Source organism: Diorhabda sublineata, chromosome 6 (genome assembly GCF_026230105.1).
Source record: "Diorhabda sublineata isolate icDioSubl1.1 chromosome 6, icDioSubl1.1, whole genome shotgun sequence".
NCBI lineage: Eukaryota > Metazoa > Arthropoda > Insecta > Coleoptera > Chrysomelidae > Diorhabda > Diorhabda sublineata.
This window is the reverse complement of record NC_079479.1, coordinates 36,581,426-36,599,579: the sequence shown is the minus strand read 5'-3', so window position 1 is coordinate 36,599,579 and position 18,154 is coordinate 36,581,426. Positions and strand designations below refer to the sequence as shown.

Below are 18,154 nucleotides of genomic sequence, written 5' to 3'. Positions count from 1 at the left end.
GAAATATGTTGATAAAGACTTGACCAAAAGTCAAAAAGTCGAAATATGTTGATAAAGACTTGACCAAAAGTCAAAAAGTCGAAATATGTTGAGAAAGACTTGACCAAAAGTCGAAAAATGTTGAAAAAGACTTGACCAAAAGTCGAAAAGTCGAAATATGTTGAAAAAGACTTGACCAAAAGTCGAAAAATGTTGAAAAAGACTTGACCAAAAGTCAAAAAGTCGAAATATGTTGATAAAGACTTGTCGAAAAGTCGAAATATGTTGAAAAAGACTTAACCAAAAGTCAAAAAGTCGAAATATGTTGAAAAAGACTTGACCAAAAGTCAAAAAGTCGAAATATGTTGATAAAGACTTAACCAAAAGTCAAAAAGTCGAAATATGTTGAAAAAGACTTGACCAAAAGTCGAAAAGGCGAAATGTGTTGATAAAGACTTGACCAAAAGTCAAAAAGTCGAAATATGTTGATAAAGACTTGACCAAAAGTCGAAAAGTCGAAATATTTTGATAAAGGCTTAATCAAAAGTCGAAATATTCAAATATATTAATGAAATATTAAGAAAATCCTAATAAAATTCCATTAAAAACGCAATTTTTTTACAATAATGTACTTACATTCTTGGTGAGCGCTAGCAACGTACGCCAAATCGTCAAAATGAACCAAATCGTATCCCCCCATACTGCCCAATTCCGTATCCGAATAACCTAATAACATTTTCCCCCTAAAAAGCGAAATAATTCTTATTTTTATTAAAAAAAAAAAAAATGTGTATAAAATACTTCATACTTTTTGGTACTCTATTACAAAATTTGCGACAATTTTTTGAATTTAATCTACAAAGAATAACGAAATTTAAAAGTAAAATTATCACCAACATTTTTAGTTTGAATTATCTACGAAAATAAAATTTTGTTTCGGTATGTCACATTCGTAAATATTAAAAAAAAAACAATAAATTACGTCACAGAATTTTCATAATTTTTTCGCCCCACCTTTAGTTTTACTACCATTCAAATTGTTTTCCACTGAAATTAACCTCAAATCAAACAATTAACAAAAGATTAATTAAAAATATAAAATTAATAATCTCCAATCCACGGATTCTTCTAAATAATTCGTCATCATTTGATTTGGATGATTAATTGTATCAACTTCATCTTTATCATCGACATCATCGACACAAACAAGTTTTCCGGCACGTCTGGCAGGAATTCTTTGATGAACAAAACTTGGAAATAGATAAAAATACTTCGTATCTAAACATTTTAACAATTTAGTGTCACTTTCATCCCTTTCGTCGACCCCTTTTAACGCGTGACGTAATTTACGGATGGCCCCTATCGCGAGGCGTATTAATAAATTTACCTTTGATCCATCGAAACTAACGCCAAATCTAATTTATGTTTACTTTTGAACATGACTTCCTTTTGAGGTATTTCCAATAAAGATGGCGGTCCAAAAGGTGTGCAAAGGGCGAATAATCCTAGCGGAGGTTCTTCCGATTTACGGTTTTGACCATGTAACACTTTAACCCTCCCCCGTATGTCTAAACGCTGAAATTTGAAGAAAAAAAAATATTTCGACATTCGACGTAAATTGTAATATCTCACCAAAAAACCGGAAGTATTGTCTAAAAGACATCGGAAGCGCACGGTGAAACTCCTTTCTAATAAATGACAATTTTCTGGTAACAAGATATCTTGAAGACCCATATTGGCTGACTCTGGCGGAAGAAACGAATTCCACATCAACTGCCGTTGCAGCTCTTCTCTATCTTCCGAGTGGACCAATTCGTATACCGATTGATGGACTATATCCGACTTGAAATAAAAACAAATTTTGACGATTTTTTTTTGATTTTTTTCGAATTATAAAATGGTACAAAAATACACACACCTGATGAAAGCCCAAATAACCTTCTATGCTATGCGTAGCGAAAAAAACTTCTCCATCGCACGTTAATATTATGAGGAAACCGTTGAGGGCCTTAAACAAATAGGTTTAATTAAAATTATCGAAAAACTCATCGTTTCGTAATGATTTTTTAACTTTACAACCCCGTAAACATTGTAAATTGAAGGGTTTGTTTACCCCCGCTTTTTGTCATCGCTTCGCCGTATTTTTTATGTAAAAACTTCGCATGGTAGTTTTGGAGTCCACGGTATAAATTTCTATTTTTTTTTTGGGATCAATCGAAAAAAGTGTGATTTGGTGTGTAGATTAAACCGATTTTGAGACCACGAAATCGATGACTTGTTATTAGCGAACTTTTCTTTTCAAAATGAAACTAAAATGTCGGGAATTATCAAAATTTACGTCTACAATTTCTCCTTTTAAAATTGAGATAAAAACGGCATAAATCGAATAATAAAAAGAGGGGGTTGTTAATTTATTTATTTTTTTTTTAATATTTTTATATTACCTGAAGAAACATTTCCCCGTCTAGAGGGGTGTGATCGAAGGCTGTTAGTTCCCTTCGATGAAGGCCGTCGTCTTTATCTTTGTGCATAACCACTGAAAAATAAAAAAGAAGAAATGACAGTTGGGCTTTTTTTAACATTTTCTATGCGTTTCGACAAATTTTTATATAATTTATAAGTTTTAAACTCGTCGAATTCGCGCTGCGCCTTTGATCTACTTTTTATACTTAACGAACGCGCTTTTGATGTATCGTTTTAGAACTTTTCGTTATAGCAGGCGATTTATTTGCAGTATTTCTTTTAAATAATCCCTAGGAAAGTCTATTTATTTTTTTCTTTATAGGATGAACGAAAAAACCGGTTTTTCATTTTGTTTCTTTTTATTAAGAAGAATCACTCTGTATTATATGAAAATAACCCATTTAACGAAACTTTTTATGTGTTTTTCGCAAATTTTTATTTATATTCAGACGAATAAAATGTATTATTAACGAAATTGAATTTTAAAACTCGTCGAATTCGCGCTGCGCCTTTGATCTACTTTTTATACATAACGAACGCGCTTTTGATGTATCGTTTTAGAACTTTTCGTTATAGCAGACGGTTTATTTGCAGTATTTCTTTTAAATAATCCCTAGGAAAGTCTATTTATTTTTTTCTTTATAGGATGAACGAAAAAACCGGTTTTTCATTTTGTTTCTTTTTATTAAGAAGAAACACTCTGTATTATATGAAAATAACCCATTTAACGAGACTTTTTATGTGTTTTTCGCAAATTTTTATTTATATTCAGACGAATAAAATGTATTATTAACGAAATTGAATTTTAAAACTCGTCGAATTCGCGCTGCGCCTTTGATCTACTTTTTATACATAACGAACGCGCTTTTGATGTATCGTTTTAGAACTTTTCGTTATAGCAGACGGTTTATTTGCAGTATTTCTTTTAAATAATCCCTAGGAAAGTCTATTTATTTTTTTCTTTATAGGATGAACGAAAAAACCGGTTTTTCATTTTGTTTCTTTTTATTAAGAAGAAACACTCTGTATTATATGAAAATAACCCATTTAACGAAACTTTTTATGTGTTTTTCGCAAATTTTTATTTATATTCAGACGAATAAAATGTATTATTAACGAAATTGAATTTTAAAACTCGTCGAATTCGCGCTGAGCCTTTGATCTACTTTTTATACTTAACGAACGCGCTTTTGATGTTTCGTTTTAGAACTTTTCGTTATAGCAGACGGTTTATTTGCAGTATTTCTTTTAAATAATCCCCAGGAAAGTCTATTTATTCAGTTTTTTCTTTATAGAATGAACGAAAAATCCGTTTTTTCATTTTATTTCTTTCATTAAGAAGAAACACTCTGTATTATATAAAAATAACCCAAATAACGAAACATTTTATATGTTTTTTGCAAATTTTCATTTATTTTCAGACGAATAAAATGAATTATTAACGAAATTGAATTTTAAAACTCGTCGAATTCGCGCTGCGCCTCTAATCTACTTTTTAGACTTAACGAACGGGCTTTTGATGTTTCGTTTTAGAACTTTTCGTTATAGCAGGCGGTTTATTTGCAGTATTTCTTTTAAATAATCCCCAGGAAAGTCAATTTATTCAGTTTTTTCTTTATAGAATGAACGAAAAATCCGTTTTTTCATTTTATTTCTTTCATTAAGAAGAAACACTCTGTATTATATAAAAATAACCCAAATAACGAAACTTTTTATGTGTTTTTCGCAAATTTTTATTTATATTCAGACGAATAAAATGTATTATTAACGAAATTGAATTTTAAAACTCGTCGAATTCGCGCTGCGCCTTTGATCTACTTTTTATACTTAACGAACGCGCTTTTGATGTTTCGTTTTAGAACTTTTCGTTATAGCAGACGGTTTATTTGCAGTATTTCTTTTAAATAATCCCTAGGAAAGTCTATTTATTTTTTTCTTTATAGGATGAACGAAAAAACCGGTTTTTCATTTTGTTTCTTTTTATTAAGAAGAAACACTCTGTATTATATGAAAATAACCCATTTAACGAAACTTTTTATGTGTTTTTCGCAAATTTTTATTTATATTCAGACGAATAAAATGTATTATTAACGAAATTGAATTTTAAAACTCGTCGAATTCGCGCTGCGCCTTTGATCTACTTTTTATACTTAACGAACGCGCTTTTGATGTTTCGTTTTAGAACTTTTCGTTATAGCAGACGGTTTATTTGCAGTATTTCTTTTAAATAATCCCTAGGAAAGTCTATTTATTTTTTTCTTTATAGGATGAACGAAAAAACCGGTTTTTCATTTTGTTTCTTTTTATTAAGAAGAAACACTCTGTATTATATGAAAATAACCCATTTAACGAAACTTTTTATGTGTTTTTCGCAAATTTTTATTTATATTCAGACGAATAAAATGTATTATTAACGAAATTGAATTTTAAAACTCGTCGAATTCGCGCTGCGCCTTTGATCTACTTTTTATACTTAACGAACGCGCTTTTGATGTTTCGTTTTAGAACTTTTCGTTATAGCAGACGGTTTATTTGCAGTATTTCTTTTAAATAATCCCCAGGAAAGTCAATTTATTCAGTTTTTTCTTTATAGAATGAACGAAAAATCCGTTTTTTCATTTTATTTCTTTTATTAAGAAGAAACACTCTGTATTATATAAAAATAACCCAAATAACGATACATTTTATGTGTTTTTTGCAAATTTTCATTTATTTTCAGACGAATAAAATGAATTATTAACGAAATTGAATTTGAAAACTCGTCGAATTCGCGCTGCGCCTCTAATCTACTTTTTAGACTTAACGAACGGGCTTTTGATGTTTCGTTTTAGAACTTTTCGTTATAGCAGGCGATTTATTTGCAGTATTTCTTTTAAATAATCCCCAGGAAAGTCAATTTATTCAGTTTTTTCTTTATAGAATGAACGAAAAATCCGTTTTTTCATTTTATTTCTTTTATTAAGAAGAAACACTCTGTATTATATAAAAATAACCCAAATAACGATACATTTTATGTGTTTTTTGCAAATTTTCATTTATTTTCAGACGAATAAAATGAATTATTAACGAAATTGAATTTGAAAACTCGTCGAATTCGCGCTGCGCCTCTAATCTACTTTTTAGACTTAACGAACGGGCTTTTGATGTTTCGTTTTAGAACTTTTCGTTATAGCAGACGGTTTATTTGCAGTATTTCTTTTAAATAATCCCCAGGAAAGTCTATTTATTCAGTTTTTTCTTTATAGAATGAACGAAAAATCCGTTTTTTCATTTTATTTCTTTCATTAAGAAGAAACACTCTGTATTATATAAAAATAACCCAAATAACGAAACATTTTATATGTTTTTTGCAAATTTTCATTTATTTTCAGACGAATAAAATGAATTATTAACGAAATTGAATTTTAAAACTCGTCGAATTCGCGCTGCGCCTCTAATCTACTTTTTAGACTTAACGAACGGGCTTTTGATGTTTCGTTTTAGAACTTTTCGTTATAGCAGGCGGTTTATTTGCAGTATTTCTTTTAAATAATCCCCAGGAAAGTCAATTTATTCAGTTTTTTCTTTATAGAATGAACGAAAAATCCATTTTTTCATTTTATTTCTTTCATTAAGAAGAAACACTCTGTATTATATAAAAATAACCCAAATAACGAAACTTTTTATGTGTTTTTCGCAAATTTTTATTTATATTCAGACGAATAAAATGTATTATTAACGAAATTGAATTTTAAAACTCGTCGAATTCGCGCTGCGCCTTTGATCTACTTTTTATACTTAACGAACGCGCTTTTGATGTTTCGTTTTAGAACTTTTCGTTATAGCAGACGGTTTATTTGCAGTATTTCTTTTAAATAATCCCTAGGAAAGTCTATTTATTTTTTTCTTTATAGGATGAACGAAAAAACCGGTTTTTCATTTTGTTTCTTTTTATTAAGAAGAAACACTCTGTATTATATGAAAATAACCCATTTAACGAAACTTTTTATGTGTTTTTCGCAAATTTTTATTTATATTCAGACGAATAAAATGTATTATTAACGAAATTGAAATTTAAAACTCGTCGAATTCGCGCTGCGCCTTTGATCTACTTTTTATACTTAACGAACGCGCTTTTGATGTTTCGTTTTAGAACTTTTCGTTATAGCAGACGGTTTATTTGCAGTATTTCTTTTAAATAATCCCTAGGAAAGTCTATTTATTTTTTTCTTTATAGGATGAACGAAAAAACCGGTTTTTCATTTTGTTTCTTTTTATTAAGAAGAAACACTCTGTATTATATGAAAATAACCCATTTAACGAAACTTTTTATGTGTTTTTCGCAAATTTTTATTTATATTCAGACGAATAAAATGTATTATTAACGAAATTGAATTTTAAAACTCGTCGAATTCGCGCTGCGCCTTTGATCTACTTTTTATACTTAACGAACGCGCTTTTGATGTTTCGTTTTAGAACTTTTCGTTATAGCAGACGGTTTATTTGCAGTATTTCTTTTAAATAATCCCTAGGAAAGTCTATTTATTTTTTTCTTTATAGGATGAACGAAAAAACCGGTTTTTCATTTTGTTTCTTTTTATTAAGAAGAAACACTCTGTATTATATGAAAATAACCCATTTAACGAAACTTTTTATGTGTTTTTCGCAAATTTTTATTTATATTCAGACGAATAAAATGTATTATTAACGAAATTGAATTTTAAAACTCGTCGAATTCGCGCTGCGCCTTTAATCTACTTTTTATACATAACGAACGCGCTTTTGATGTTTCGTTTTAGAACTTTTCGTTATAGCAGACGGTTTATTTGCAGTATTTCTTTTAAATAATCCCTAGGAAAGTCTATTTATTTTTTTCTTTATAGGATGAACGAAAAAACCGGTTTTTCATTTTGTTTCTTTTTATTAAGAAGAAACACTCTGTATTATATGAAAATAACCCATTTAACGAAACTTTTTATGTGTTTTTCGCAAATTTTTATTTATATTCAGACGAATAAAATGTATTATTAACGAAATTGAATTTTAAAACTCGTCGAATTCGCGCTGCGCCTTTAATCTACTTTTTATACATAACGAACGCGCTTTTGATGTTTCGTTTTAGAACTTTTCGTTATAGCAGACGGTTTATTTGCAGTATTTCTTTTAAATAATCCCTAGGAAAGTCTATTTATTTTTTTCTTTATAGGATGAACGAAAAAACCGGTTTTTCATTTTGTTTCTTTTTATTAAGAAGAAACACTCTGTATTATATGAAAATAACCCATTTAACGAAACTTTTTATGTGTTTTTCGCAAATTTTTATTTATATTCAGACGAATAAAATGTATTATTAACGAAATTGAATTTTAAAACTCGTCGAATTCGCGCTGCGCCTTTGATCTACTTTTTATACTTAACGAACGCGCTTTTGATGTTTCGTTTTAGAACTTTTCGTTATAGCAGACGGTTTATTTGCAGTATTTCTTTTAAATAATCCCTAGGAAAGTCTATTTATTTTTTTCTTTATAGGATGAACGAAAAAACCGGTTTTTCATTTTGTTTCTTTTTATTAAGAAGAAACACTCTGTATTATATGAAAATAACCCATTTAACGAAACTTTTTATGTGTTTTTCGCAAATTTTTATTTATATTCAGACGAATAAAATGTATTATTAACGAAATTGAATTTTAAAACTCGTCGAATTCGCGCTGCGCCTTTAATCTACTTTTTATACATAACGAACGCGCTTTTGATGTTTCGTTTTAGAACTTTTCGTTATAGCAGACGGTTTATTTGCAGTATTTCTTTTAAATAATCCCTAGGAAAGTCTATTTATTTTTTTCTTTATAGGATGAACGAAAAAACCGGTTTTTCATTTTGTTTCTTTTTATTAAGAAGAAACACTCTGTATTATATGAAAATAACCCATTTAACGAAACTTTTTATGTGTTTTTCGCAAATTTTTATTTATATTCAGACGAATAAAATGTATTATTAACGAAATTGAATTTTAAAACTCGTCGAATTCGCGCTGCGCCTTTGATCTACTTTTTATACTTAACGAACGCGCTTTTGATGTTTCGTTTTAGAACTTTTCGTTATAGCAGACGGTTTATTTGCAGTATTTCTTTTAAATAATCCCCAGGAAAGTCAATTTATTCAGTTTTTTCTTTATAGAATGAACGAAAAATCCGTTTTTTTCATTTTATTTCTTTTATTAAGAAGAAACACTCTGTATTATATAAAAATAACCCAAATAACGATACATTTTATGTGTTTTTTGCAAATTTTCATTTATTTTCAGACGAATAAAATGAATTATTAACGAAATTGAATTTGAAAACTCGTCGAATTCGCGCTGCGCCTCTAATCTACTTTTTAGACTTAACGAACGGGCTTTTGATGTTTCGTTTTAGAACTTTTCGTTATAGCAGGCGATTTATTTGCAGTATTTCTTTTAAATAATCCCCAGGAAAGTCAATTTATTCAGTTTTTTCTTTATAGAATGAACGAAAAATCCGTTTTTTCATTTTATTTCTTTTATTAAGAAGAAACACTCTGTATTATATAAAAATAACCCAAATAACGATACATTTTATGTGTTTTTTGCAAATTTTCATTTATTTTCAGACGAATAAAATGAATTATTAACGAAATTGAATTTGAAAACTCGTCGAATTCGCGCTGCGCCTCTAATCTACTTTTTAGACTTAACGAACGGGCTTTTGATGTTTCGTTTTAGAACTTTTCGTTATAGCAGGCGATTTATTTGCAGTATTTCTTTTAAATAATCCCCAGGAAAGTCAATTTATTCAGTTTTTTCTTTATAGAATGAACGAAAAATCCGTTTTTTCATTTTATTTCTTTCATTAAGAAGAAACACTCTGTATTATATAAAAATAACCCAAATAACGAAACATTTTATGTGTTTTTTGCAAATTTTCATTTATTTTCAGACGAATAAAATGAATTATTAACGAAATTGAATTTGAAAACTCGTCGAATTCGCGCTGCGCCTCTAATCTACTTTTTAGACTTAACGAACGGGCTTTTGATGTTTCGTTTTAGAACTTTTCGTTATAGCAGGCGATTTATTTGCAGTATTTCTTTTAAATAATCCCCAGGAAAGTCAATTTATTCAGTTTTTTCTTTATAGAATGAACGAAAAATCCGTTTTTTCATTTTATTTCTTTCATTAAGAAGAAACACTCTGTATTATATAAAAATAACCCAAATAACGAAACATTTTATGTGTTTTTTGCAAATTTTCATTTATTTTCAGACGAATAAAATGAATTATTAACGAAATTGAATTTTAAAACTCGTCGAATTCGCGCTGCGCCTCTAATCTACTTTTTAGACTTAACGAACGGGCTTTTGATGTTTCGTTTTAGAACTTTTCGTTATAGCAGGCGATTTATTTGCAGTATTTCTTTTAAATAATCCCCAGGAAAGTCTATTTATTCAGTTTTTTCTTTATAGAATGAACGAAAAATCCGTTTTTTCATTTTATTTCTTTTATTAAGAAGAAACACTCTGTATTATATAAAAATAACCCAAATAACGATACATTTTATGTGTTTTTTGCAAATTTTCATTTATTTTCAGACGAATAAAATGAATTATTAACGAAATTGAATTTGAAAACTCGTCGAACTCGCGCTGCGCCTTTAATCTACTTTTTATACATAACGAACGCGCTTTTGATGTATCGTTTTAGAACTTTTCGTTATAGCAGACGGTTTATTTGCAGTATTTCTTCTAAATAATCCCTATTAAAGTCTATTTATTAATTTTTTACGTTTTTTTGTTCTATAAGTTTGTAAAATTCTATTTAGGAAGGATTTATAAGGAATTGTTCAAGAACAGGACCGGAATCGGACTCTTTTCAATGAATATTACGATGTCTTAAAAAGAAAACGTCCTGGATTCTGGGTCTGGTAGGAGTTTGGCGAAGGATTCTTCAGTTTTCCTGCAGATAAACCTTTGAAAGAAACCAGAGATGTCTAAAATCGTTCTGCCTAATTTTAAACGCAGCAATTATGTCGATTTTTCAGAGAAGTGACGATAAGTTATTGGAAATTGGGTGTTTTTATGGTTAAATCGATGGTTTATTTTGTAAACGTAATTTTAAACTTATTATGCGAGAAATAAATTTTTTTTCCACCTTGCACGAACATTGCTAGTGAAAATTTCATTTCTTCGAGCCAATTAAAATATTAATGAGTAATTAAAATGAAATATCTAATTTAGTAGAACAACTGCATAAACACGTTGTTTTTTCAAGATCCGTTTCGATCCGGTCAGTTCGTCTTTCTATTATGAAAATCGTTAAAATTTCCAATTTATGAAAAATCATTTTCTCACGTTTAATAAATAAATTATTTCGAATTAAGTAGCTCCGTTCCGTTTATCTATGGAATTTTCTAATCGAATTTCCACTGAATTTCCATCAAATTATCCACTTGATGATTACGAGGGCAGTCCCAAAAGTACGTATGTCTTTGAAGCTGGTTCTAAATGGAAACTTCTCCGCGACGCTGTTTTTGATCAGTTTTGACGACTGGCTGGTCTTCTCAAATCGTACGGTCTCGTCGAAACTATCCTACCAAATATTTTACTGTTGATATAGGAAAAAAAACAGTCCTACCCAGAGTAGAATCTAGTTTCCTGGGCTAAGGCATTTCAAATAAAAGTTTTGTATGATTGAAAACGTTAACTATTCAAAAATTTGCTGTATAGATTGTCTATTATTTAAACGCCATCTCTAGTTCGACTTAAGTACTTCTGGAACACTTACACCTATTTTTTGTTTAGCACTTTCACGAAGTTTTAGTTTAATGTGTGCAGGGTGCTAAATAATTTTTTTTTTGGATTTACCAACGAGACAATGAAAGAAAACACGTAAATCCAAATTGATATATTTTCCTGGACGAAAGTTCTTCAAAACAAGGTAAAATACGTAAAAATCGGATATCCAGAACCGGACTTGGACGCACTTTTCCATACCCGCTCTCCCCTATCGGTTATTTGACGAAATAGACTGAAATTTGTGGAATAAAAAACGCGTTAAATTAATAGAAGAATTCTGTTATTGTATATGAAGATTTAGACTTTTCAAATAACGAATCGGTTCTTCTTATTAGGGGCATAATTCGGGGTAGTTAAATTATTTGGCCATCCACATCTCGAGACACAAAATTTTCATTTTTGGGGTCGTTGTTGATTGAATTGCTTATAATCGATACATTTTCTATTGCTAGATAAAAGTTCTTCAAAACAAGGTAAAATACGTAAAAATCGGATAACCAGAACCGGACTTGGACGCACTTTTCCATACCCGCTCTCCCCTATCGGTTATTTGACGAAATAGACTGAAATTTGTGGAATAAAAAACGCGTTAAATTAATAGAAGAATTCTGTTATTGTATATGAAGATTTAGACTTTTCAAATAACGAATCGGTTCTTCTTATTAGGGGCATAATTCGGGGTAGTTAAATTATTTGGCCATCCACATCTCGAGACACAAAATTTTCATTTTTGGGGTCGTTGTTGATTGAATTGCTTATAATCGATACATTTTCTATTGCTAGATAAAAGTTCTTCAAAACAAGGTAAAATACGTAAAAATCGGATATCCAGAACCGGACTTGGACGCACTTTTCCATACCCGCTCTCCCCTATCGGTTATTTGACGAAATAGACTGAAATTTGTGGAATAAAAAACGCGTAAAATTTATTAGAGAATACGATTATTGTATTTGAAGTGTTTAATCGACGATTTTAATATGGAATAAACTTTAGTCGGTCAACCAAAAATCGAATCCTAATTATCTGGCGAGTGTGTTAGTGCACGTTTTTTTTTTTTGACAGATGCTTTCGCGATATAATGACGCGCAATATTAAATAATTGGTCGAAATTTATTCAAAAATAATCAAGGATGTCTCTGCGAATACGTTCAACGCACCTGATAATGTCATTTGTATTTTCGATACGATCTTTGCACGATATTAATAACCCCATATTAAAACGCATATGACATGTATCAATTTTTAATTTTATGCATTAAGACGGGTGTGTAATCGTCTATTACACATGACAAAAAAATTACTGTTTTCATCGATATACAGGGTGTCGCACGACGAATTAAAACTATCTGTATATTGTAGAACCGAAAATCGACTGTAACTTTGTTATTTTAAATAGAACATACTGTATATTAATATATTTTTGAAGTCTATGTAAAATTTTGGGATACTTTTGTCTGAAAACTATTTTCGAAAGATGCATACTTTTTGAGTTATTGAGTTTTTTGTGAAAAATTTGACAGTTGCACACCCTTATAAATGATTTTTTTGCGATGATATCCTTAAAGATATGAAAATGGTTTCTATTTGGTTGCTTTTAGCAAGGTTGAACGTATTTGAATCTAAGTTGAAAAATTTTTCAATTTATACAGGGTGTGTATAAAAAATGTTCAAAGTTCAACTTCATAAATTCAAATTTCTTTATTTTTTTAAATAGAACTCCCTATATATTAATACATTTTTGAAATCTAAGTAAAATTTTAGTATACTTTTGTCTAAAAACTTTTTTCGAAAAAAGCATAATTTTTGAGTTATTGAGTTTTTTGTAAAAAATTTGACCATTGCACACCCTTATTAATTATTTTTTTACGATGATACCCTTAAAGGTATGAAAATGTTTTCTGTTCGGTCGCTTTTAACAAGATCAGACGTATTTAAATCTATGTTAAAAATTTTCTTATTTTATACAGGGTGTGTATAAAAAGTGTTCAAAGTTTAACCTGATAAATATCAAATTTCTCTATTTTTTTAAATAGAACATCCTGTATATTGATACATTTTTGAAATCTACGTAAAATTTTAGTGTACTTTTGTTTAAAAACTTTTTTCGAAAAATACTTATTTTTTGAGTTATTGAGTTTTTTGTAAAAAATTTGACCATTGCACACCCTTATTAATTATTTTTTTACGATGATACCCTTAAAGATATGAAATTTTTTTCTATTTGGTTGCTTTAAGCAAAGTCAGACGTATTTGAATCTATGTTGAAAATTTTCTTATTTTATACAGGGTGCGTATAAAAAGTGTTCAAAGTTTAACTTTATAAATATCAAATTTCTTTATTTTTTTTAAATAGAACGCCTTGTATATTAATACATTTTTGAAATCTACGTAAAATTATAGTATACTTTTGTCTAAAAACTTTTTTCGAAAAAAGCATAATTTTTGAGTTATTGAGTTTTTTGTAAAAAATTTGACCATTGCACACCCTTATTAATTATTTTTTTACGATGATACCCTTAAAGATATGAAATTTTTTTCTATTTGGTTGCTTTAAGCAAAGTCAGACGTATTTGAATCTATGTTGAAAATTTTCTTATTTTATACAGGGTGCGTATAAAAAGTGTTCAAAGTTTAACTTTATAAATATCAAATTTCTTTATTTTTTTTAAATAGAACGCCTTGTATATTAATACATTTTTGAAATCTACGTAAAATTATAATATACTTTTGTCTAAAAACTTTTTTCGAAAAAAGCATAATTTTTGAGTTATTGAGTTTTTTGTAAAAAATTTGACCATTGCACACCCTTATTAATTATTTTTTTACGATGATACCCTTAAAGATATGAAATTTTTTTCTATTTGGTTGCTTTAAGCAAAGTCAGACGTATTTGAATCTATGTTGAAAATTTTCTTATTTTATACAGGGTGCGTATAAAAAGTGTTCAAAGTTTAACTTTATAAATATCAAATTTCTTTATTTTTTTTTTAAATAGAACGCCTTGTATATTAATACATTTTTGAAATCTACGTAAAATTATAGTATACTTTTGTCTAAAAACTTTTTTCGAAAAAAGCATAATTTTTGAGTTATTGAGTTTTTTGTAAAAAATTTGACCATTGCACACCCTTATTAATTATTTTTTTACGATGATACCCTTAAAGATATGAAATTTTTTTCTATTTGGTTGCTTTAAGCAAAGTCAGACGTATTTGAATCTATGTTGAAAATTTTCTTATTTTATACAGGGTGCGTATAAAAAGTCTTCAAAGTTTAACTTTATAAATATCAAATTTCTTTATTTTTTTTAAATAGAACGCCTTGTATATTAATACATTTTTGAAATCTACGTAAAATTATAGTATACTTTTGTCTAAGAACTTTTTTCGAAAAAAGCATAATTTTTGAGTTATTGAGTTTTTTGTAAAAAATTTGACCATTGCACACCCTTATTAATTATTTTTTTACGATGATACCCTTAAAGATATGAAATTTTTTTCTATTTGGTTGCTTTAACCAAAGTCAGACGTATTTGAATCTATGTTGAAAATTTTCTTATTTTATACAGGGTGCGTATAAAAAGTCTTCAAAGTTTAACTTTATAAATATCAAATTTCTTTATTTTTTTTTAAATAGAACGCCTTGTATATTAATACATTTTTGAAATCTACGTAAAATTATAGTATACTTTTGTCTAAAAACTTTTTTCGAAAAAAGCATAATTTTTGAGTTATTGAGTTTTTTGTAAAAAATTTGACCATTGCACACCCTTATTAATTATTTTTTTACGATGATACCCTTAAAGATATGAAATTTTTTTCTATTTGGTTGCTTTAAGCAAAGTCAGACGTATTTGAATCTATGTTGAAAATTTTCTTATTTTATACAGGGTGCGTATAAAAAGTGTTCAAAGTTTAACTTTATAAATATCAAATTTCTTTATTTTTTTTAAATAGAACGCCTTGTATATTAATACATTTTTGAAATCTACGTAAAATTATAGTATACTTTTGTCTAAAAACTTTTTTCGAAAAAAGCATAATTTTTGAGTTATTGAGTTTTTTGTAAAAAATTTGACCATTGCACACCCTTATTAATTATTTTTTTACGATGATACCCTTAAAGATATGAAATTTTTTTCTATTTGGTTGCTTTAAGCAAAGTCAGACGTATTTGAATCTATGTTGAAAATTTTCTTATTTTATACAGGGTGCGTATAAAAAGTGTTCAAAGTTTAACTTTATAAATATCAAATTTCTTTATTTTTTTTAAATAGAACGCCTTGTATATTAATACATTTTTGAAATCTACGTAAAATTATAGTATACTTTTGTCTAAAAACTTTTTTCGAAAAAAGCATAATTTTTGAGTTATTGAGTTTTTTGTAAAAAATTTGACCATTGCACACCCTTATTAATTATTTTTTTACGATGATACCCTTAAAGATATGAAATTTTTTTCTATTTGGTTGCTTTAAGCAAAGTCAGACGTATTTGAATCTATGTTGAAAATTTTCTTATTTTATACAGGGTGCGTATAAAAAGTGTTCAAAGTTTAACTTTATAAATATCAAATTTCTTTATTTTTTTTAAATAGAACGCCTTGTATATTAATACATTTTTGAAATCTACGTAAAATTATAATATACTTTTGTCTAAAAACTTTTTTCGAAAAAAGCATAATTTTTGAGTTATTGAGTTTTTTGTAAAAAATTTGACCATTGCACACCCTTATTAATTATTTTTTTACGATGATACCCTTAAAGATATGAAATTTTTTTCTATTTGGTTGCTTTAAGCAAAGTCAGACGTATTTGAATCTATGTTGAAAATTTTCTTATTTTATACAGGGTGCGTATAAAAAGTGTTCAAAGTTTAACTTTATAAATATCAAATTTCTTTATTTTTTTTTAAATAGAACGCCTTGTATATTAATACATTTTTGAAATCTACGTAAAATTATAGTATACTTTTGTCTGAAAACTTTTCTTGTAAAATGTATACTTTTTGAGTTATTAATTTTTTTGTAAAAAATTTAACCGTTGCGGACCCTTATAAATTATTTTTTTGCGATGATACCCTTAAAGATATGAAAATGATTTTTATTCGGTTGTTTTTAGCAAGGTCAGACGTATTTGAATCTATGTTGAAAAATTGTTCATTCTATACAGGGTGTGTATAAAAAGTGTTGAAAGTTTAACTTCATAAATATTGAATTTCTTTATTTTTTTAAATAGAACACCCTGTATATTAAAATATTTTCGAATTCTACGTTAAATTTTAGTACACTTTTGCCTAAAAACTTTTTTCAAAAAGTACATATTTATTGAGTTATTGAGTTTTTTGTAAAAAATTTGACCATTGCAGACCGTTATAAATTATTTTTTTACGAGGATACCCTTAAAGATATGAAAATGGTTTATATTTAGTTGTTTTTAGCAAAGTCAGATGTATTTGAATATATATTGAAAAATTGGTCATTTTATACAGGGTGCGTATAAAAAGTGGTCAAAGTTTAATTTCATAAATATCAAATTTTCTTATTTTTTTAAATAGAACACTCTATATATTAATACATTTTTGTAATCTACGTAAAATTTTAGTATACTTTTGTCTAAAAACTTTTTTCGAAAAATACATATTTTTTGAGTTATTGAGTTTTTTGTAAAAAATTTGACCATTGCAGACCCTTATAAATTATTTTTTTGTGATAATACCGTTAAAGATATGAAAATGGTTTCTATTTAGTTGTTTTTAGCAAGGTCAGACGTATTTGAATCTATGTTGAAAAATTGTTCATTTTATACAGGTTGTATATAAAAAGTGTTCAAAGTTTTACTTCATAAATATCAAATTTCTTCATTTTTTTAAATAGAACGCCCTGTATATTAATACATTTTCGAAATCTACGTTAAATTTTAGTGTACTTTTGTCTAAAAACTTTTTTCGAAAAATGCATAATTTTTGAGTTATTGAGGTTTTTGTAAAAAATTTAACCGTTGCACACCCTTATAAATTATTTTTTTACGATAACACCCTTAAAGATATGAAAATGATTTTTATTCGGTTGCTTTTAGCAAAGTCAGACGTATTTGAATCTGTATTGAAAATTTTCTTATTTTATACAGGGTGTGTATAAAAAGTGTTCAAAGTTCAACTACATAAATATCAAATATTTTCATTTTTTTGAATACGACCACCCGGTTTTTTCTATTTTAACGCATTCAGGGGTAAAAAATAAAGCAAATTCATATATATTTTTCAATACCTAAACCTCACCGTTATCCAGATATTAAACGTTTTCTATAAATTTTCAGTGTGGTCTAAATGTATGTAATATATAGGGTGTTCTATTAAAAATAACAAAGTTATAGTCGCGGTATAACCGGAAGTCGGCCATCTTTGAAAATATTTTAGTTAATAAAGTTAGATAGTAAAGTGTTTAGAACGGATTTTCCAACGAGGACATCAACTAGAGTTTCGATTACAGCAAAATGAAGATATAGACGAAAATTCAAAAGAAAACTGTAAACTGTAAATGTAGAACGACGCAGTAAGACACAGAATGATGTTTTCTTTCTTTTTTCCAAAAGATTGAGAATCAAATTAATGTAGAAAACGCGAATAACAACTGTTTCTACATAACCTTTCGTCCAGCAGCTGCAGCAGACGATTTCTGCCCGTTTTAAGCACGCCACAATGGAAAATTCATCAATTAAGACGTCAAGCAAAACTTCCTGCGAAAAATCTTCACCTTTGTTTGTTTAAATCGCCGTTTCCTTAACCCATGAAGGCTTTACGTAATTGGAGAATCCTCCAGGTGACGCTGGTTTGAAAGCAACGTCCTTCCACCAGGTCATTACCTAAATTGAACTGTTGCCATCATCCCCAAACTAGTACATACTTGTCCCAAATATGGA

General features: G+C 28.2%; 1 protein-coding gene across 1 annotated transcript in view; it reads right to left on the bottom strand.

Annotated features, from left to right (window-relative positions):
* Window positions 1-18,154, bottom strand: part of LOC130445458 (aryl hydrocarbon receptor protein 1) — a 107,286-nt gene that overhangs the window by 6,636 nt on the left and 82,496 nt on the right. Inside the window, exons 3-7 of the mRNA XM_056781076.1 lie at window positions 2,424-2,515; window positions 1,898-1,987; window positions 1,612-1,821; window positions 1,367-1,554; window positions 616-722 (exon numbers count right to left, since the gene is read on the bottom strand). Coding sequence (XP_056637054.1) covers window positions 616-722; window positions 1,367-1,554; window positions 1,612-1,821; window positions 1,898-1,987; window positions 2,424-2,515 — 687 coding nt within the window. The remainder of the gene's footprint in view (window positions 1-615; window positions 723-1,366; window positions 1,555-1,611; window positions 1,822-1,897; window positions 1,988-2,423; window positions 2,516-18,154) is intronic.